Genomic DNA, 6,000 nt, shown 5'->3' with positions numbered 1-6,000 from the left:
GGTTGTATCATGTTTTAAAATTAACACAAGACCATATTAATACAATGGTCAGCTAGTGTAAAATGTTCTTAGTTAAGCATATTTAAATGTGAATTAATTTAATGTTTCATGCCACGACTGCAGGTGTGGCACTTCTCCAATGGTGTGCCCACGTGGCCTTTTTTGTGCCTTTTCTTTTCATTTTTTGTGACTGAATAATTAAAAGGACTGCCTTGGCTGCAGCCTAGACTTTAGTATACAGCTAGTCTTTCCTTTCAGTAGTTTTATCTCCAGCTATGTGCTCCATAACTGGATAAAACCTACAAAAGCACTGCTGTTATACCACGGATATTGAATCTCTACAAAAATAAGATCATATTCTCCACACTTCTTGCAGTACTTGTGGAAATTCTCTGACAATCAGGATATTTACATCCGACCAGGACAGGAAACGTTGGGTGGTGAGAATGGCAAGATGAGGTTAACAGGAGGTCAGAAAACAGGTGAAAGGTACTGGGGAACCTCCACAAGGCAAAGAAAGGCTTAAGGTTCTTAGCGTGGACATAAGCAGTACATCTAAATGGAGACTTCGTACTCTCTTGTGTCCTGTAGAGCATAAAAAATACATATTAAAATGCAGAACAAATAAAATAGATATTCTGTTATATTTTCAGGTTCTCAAAGTGGGGTTCCAGGGACCTCCTGGAATCTGGGAAGCATAGATAGAAGCTTTTGTTGTTGTTGATGTAATTTTGTGATAGAGGTAGAAATCACAGCTCACCATTATCATAGTTATTATATACAGTATATTACTCTTAGTTCTTATAGTACGTTCACATCAAAAGTGGCAAGAGCATCAAAGCGACCGGAAGTCTTTCGTTTTCTATGTGAGCCGACGTCTCTTGGCAGTAAGCAGCAGCATGACTGTTGGCAGTGCATCTTGGGTGGTGGGGGCATCAGAATAAAGCTGAAGTCCAGGCAACTTTAAAGTAATGAGTTACGATGCAGTTCATTGGCAACCATTTGGAATTTAGAAGTGCTCAGCTCTGAAGAACACTAGAGAACACAACTGTGTAAATTTTGGTTCCGTTCAAACCGTTCCCAAGTACAATGGAAGAGAAATTAATAATTGCGGTGGCAAGTTTCCCCATTATTTATGATGTGTCCATGTTTGCCTACAGGGACATAAATAACAGAAAAAAAAAAGATTAAGCTAGGGCGGGGTACACCCTGGACAAGTCGCCAGGTCATCGCAGGGCTGACAGATAGAGACAAACAACCATTCACACTCACACCTACGGTCAATTTAGAGCCACCAATTAGCCTAACCTGCATGTCTTTGGACTGTGGGGCAAACCGGAGCACCCGGAGGAAACCCACACAGACACGGGGAGAACATGCAAACTCCACACAGAAAGGCCCCCGTTGGCCACTGGGCTCGAACCCAGAACCTTCTTGCTATGAGGCGTCAGTACTAACCACTACACCACCGTGCCACCCCAATTTCTTACCTTTACACGTAAAAAGATTTCATGAGGCTAACTGATCAATTGACATAAAGATCCCGGCTGACACGTGTTTGCGCCTTGCAGCTTTAAATAAAGTTTCAAGACAATGCATTCTGACTGAACTTGTCACTGCCCATTTCATCAACGTCACAGAGCATACATGAACTTCACCAGCATCTTTGACAGGACAGCCAGACCAAATTTTAATGCTCTTACCACTTTTGGTGTGAACGTACCAGTATAGATATTGGCCTGTTTGACTAGTCAGTTGAATTGAGTAAATTTAATCCAAAGCTTAATATAAAGCTCTCTGGCTCCAATAAATAGGCAAATTATTATTATACATGATGCAATATGTGTAACATAAAATAATGAGTCTAAATAATGAGTTTGGGTAGTTGGATTATGTTCATAAATCTGTACTGGACTTCATTCTACAGTTAAAGGGGACCCTGGCTGCAAAATGTTTGAGAACCCTGGGCATAGACAGCGTAGTGTAATGTAAGTGTAATAGTATGAATGGATTAGAGAAAGAAAGTACAAAACAAAATTAATGCAGGAGTAAATGCAAACATAAGAGTGAGATGGAAAAAAGACGCCCATCACACCTATGGTTCCGACCTGCTTTGCTCCAAACAGTGCTATTCCACCGATCAACTCTCCTTACAGGCTTTCTCATTACAACAGTATCCTATAGGGAAGAAGCGCTGGTGCCTGGGCGCAATGATCACTTTCTGTTCAAACATAAAACCATCAAAAGATAGGCAATGCAGAGGTCATGAAAAGCCAACCGAATTTGATGAAATATTTCAAATAATGCAGTGAAAGAGAAACCATGGTTTTGGAGAAATGTCAGTGTATCAATATCTGAACAAAATGACAAAAAAAAAAAGGTGTGAAACAAATCCCAGACTGTTTCTGCAACAAGTTCATGCTGGGTGAATGCAGAGCTATCAACCATCAGGATATTTCTACTTTAGATTTTACACACACACACACACACACACACACACACACACACACACACACTGTATATATACACACAACCCCGATTCCAAAAAAGTTGGGACAAAGTAATTGTAAATAAAAACGGAATGCACTGATGTGGATGTTTCAAAATTCCATATTTTATTCAGAATAGAACATAGATGACATATCAAATGTTTAAACTGAGAAAATGTATCATTTAAAGAGAAAAATTAGGTGCTTTTAAATTTCATGACAACAACACATCTCAAAAAAGTTGGGACAAGGCCATGTTTCCCACTGTGAGACATCCCCTTTTCTCTTTACAACAGTCTGTAAACGTCTGGGGACTGAGGAGACAAGTTGCTCAAGTTTAGGGATAGGAATGTTAACCCATCTTGTCTAATGTAGGATTCTAGTTGCTCAACTGTCTTCGGTCTTTTTTGTCATATCTTCCGTTTTATGATGCGCCAAATGTTTTCTATGGGTGAAAGATCTGGACTGCAGGCTGGCCAGTTCAGTACCCGGACCCTTCTTCTACACAGCCATGATGCTGTAATTGATGCAGTATGTGGTTTGGCATTGTCATGTTGGAAAATGCAAAGTCTTCCCTGAAAGAAACGTCATCTGGATGGGAGCATATGCTGCTCTAGAACCTGGATATACCTTTCAGCATTGATGGTGTCTTTCCAGATGTGTAAGCTGCCCATGCCACATGCACTAATGCAACCCCATACCATCAGAGATGCAGGCTTCTGAACTGAGCGCTGATAACAACTTGGGTCGTCCTTCTCCTCTTTAGTCCGAATGACACGGCGTCCCTGATTTCCATAAAGAACTTCAAATTTTGATTCGTCTGACCACAGAACAGTTTTCCACTTTGCCACAGTCCATTTTAAACGAGCCTTGGTCCAGAGAAGACGTCTGCGCTTCTGGATCATGTTTAGATACGGCTTCTTCTTTGAAATATAGAGTTTTAGCTGGCAACGGCGGATGGCACGGTGAATTGTGTTCACAGATAATGTTCTCTGGAAATATTCCTGAGCCCATTTTGTGATTTCCAATACAGAAGCATGCCTGTATGTGATGCAGTGCTGTCTAAGGGCCCGAAGATCACGGGCACCCAGTATGGTTTTCTGGCCTTGACCCTTACGCACAGAGATTCTTCCAGATTCTCTGAATCTTTTGATGATATTATGCACTGTAGATGATGATATGTTCAAACTCTTTGCAATTTTACACTGTCGAACTCCTTTCTGATATTGCTCCACTATTTGTCGGTGCAGAATTAGGGGGATTGGTGATCCTCTTCCCATCTTTACTTCTGAGAGCCGCTGCCACTCCAAGATGCTCTTTTTATACCCAGTCATGTTAATGACCTATTGCCAATTTGTTAGGGTTTTGCTGGGATTCGAACCTGGTTCGTTGGTGTGATGATCCAGCAAACCCCCACTAGGCCACCAGGGGGATGACTCAAATGCAGAGGCGTGAGGCGGAAGTAGAAAAAGAATCAAAAAGGTTTATTTAAACTATATACACTATATACAGGGCAAAACAAAAGACAAAAAAAACCAAAGAGTGTAATCCAAAAGAAAAGCAAAGTGCAAAAATACAAAAGCTAAGAAGATCAAAAAAACACAGTACAAAGGAAACTGGAGATAAACATAACAGCACAAAGACTCCGTGACAAGAGGACTGAACTCAGGGGTATAAATAGACAAACTAATTAAGGACACAGGTGAAGATAATTAGGCAATTAACACAAACACAAGACACAGGAACAGTGGCGGCCTCTAGAGGCCAAAATAAACACGACATGAAAAGGAAATAACAGCGGCCTCTAGAGGCCAAAACAGTCCTAGTCCTAACACAATTGACCTAATGAGTTGCAATTTGGTCCTCCAGCTGTTCCTTTTTTGTACCTTTAACTTTTCCAGCCTCTTATTGCCCCTGTCCCAACTTTTTTGAGATGTGTTGCTGTCATGAAATTTCAAATGAGCCAATATTTGGCATGAAATTTCAAAATGTCTCACTTTCGACATTTGATATGTTGTCTATGTTCTATTGTGAATACAATATCAGTTTTTGAGATTTGTAAATTATTGCATTCCGTTTTTATTTACAATTTGTACTTTGTCCCAACTTTTTTGGAATCGGGGTTGTATAGGGTTAGTCAAAATTATGTTAACACTTAAATGCTAGAAACCATTTATTCACAAAACATACATCATATGTGCAAGATGATTTATGGGACGGTCTCAACCTGTTAGTCATCGTGTGCAACACACAAAAACCAGCGAGCAACAGTACCATTTAAAGAATAATAAAAATAATCCATTAGTGTTAACATAATTTTGACTCCCTATATATATATATTTTTTTTATGGGGCGTCACGGTGGTGTAGTGGTTACCGCTGTCGCCTCACAGCAAGAAGTTCTGGGTTCGAGCCCTGTGGCCGGCGAGGGCCTTTCTGTGTGGAGTTTGCATGTTCTCCCCGTGTCCGCGTGTGTTTCCTCCGGGTGCTCCGGTTTCCCCCACAGTCCAAAGACATGCAGGTTAGGTTAACTGGTGACTCTAAATTGACCGTAGGTGTGAATGGTTGTCTGTGTCTATGTGTCAGCCCTGTGATGACCTGGCGACTTGTCCAGGGTGTACCCCGCCTTTCACCCGTAGTCAGCTGGGATAGGCTCCAGCTTGCCTGCGACCCTGTAGAAGGATAAAGCGGCTACAGATAATGAGAATGAGATGAGATATTTTTTTATGTGCAAACATCTCCTAGCCCTAACCAAGTAGAGGACAGCTCAGAGATAAAAATAGTACACACACGAGGGAGCATCTCATCTCTAAAGGCAGTGTTTCCATTCACACCCAATTGAGGTGCTAATGTCTTTGCGTCTCACTGACCCACTTAATGTGAACACACAAGCACACCCGAACAGACTGGACCCCTGGGCTTGAAATTTCACAGCACTTCATGGAAGTGCATCATGTGGTCCTAACCACAGACAGTCATGTCAGAAAACAAACATTACAAACAGAAGGCGTGAATTGAAGCCACTCTGCAGTACAAAACAAACAGTTAATGGTATTGACTAAGTGCTGTCAGATATCCTCACCTCACTGTCCTTCTGCGACACAAAGAAAGGGAGAGAGGAGAGACAGAGATTCACAGTGTTAAAGCTTTAGAAATAGAAAGTGCCAGGAGGACAGTGAGAAGGGAACAAGGACAATAGGATGATAAGATGAGCTTCAAAATGATGCCCTTCCTAACGTATATACCTACAGAACCAGTTAAAAGTCTGGACACACCTTCTAATTCAATGTTTTTTCTTTATTTTTATTAATTAAAAGACACTTCATGTCTTAAAGTAATGATGGATGCCGTTTCTCTTTACTTAGTTGAGCGGTTCTTGACATAATATGGATTACTACAGTTGTGGAATAGAGCTATTTACTGTATTTTTATTATTTACTGTTTGATCTCAAACGCATTAAAAAGGCAAGAAATTGCACTAATTATGTTTTGACAAGGCACACCTATGAACT

The 6,000-nt window shown here is 40.9% G+C and overlaps 1 protein-coding gene across 1 annotated transcript in view; it reads right to left on the bottom strand.

The window, feature by feature from the left end:
• Positions 1–389: 389 nt before the first annotated feature.
• The window catches only part of sez6b (seizure related 6 homolog b), a 565,878-nt gene continuing 560,267 nt past the window's right edge, over positions 390–6,000 (bottom strand). The window contains exons 18-20 of the mRNA XM_060943954.1: positions 5,571–5,579; positions 2,109–2,221; positions 390–585 (exon numbers count right to left, since the gene is read on the bottom strand). Of these exons, the coding sequence (XP_060799937.1) occupies positions 2,141–2,221; positions 5,571–5,579 (90 nt within the window). The 3' untranslated portion in view covers positions 390–585; positions 2,109–2,140. The remainder of the gene's footprint in view (positions 586–2,108; positions 2,222–5,570; positions 5,580–6,000) is intronic.

Source organism: Neoarius graeffei, chromosome 17 (assembly GCF_027579695.1).
Source record: "Neoarius graeffei isolate fNeoGra1 chromosome 17, fNeoGra1.pri, whole genome shotgun sequence".
Taxonomy (NCBI): domain Eukaryota; kingdom Metazoa; phylum Chordata; class Actinopteri; order Siluriformes; family Ariidae; genus Neoarius; species Neoarius graeffei.
This window is presented reverse-complemented; position numbering and strand designations above follow the sequence as displayed.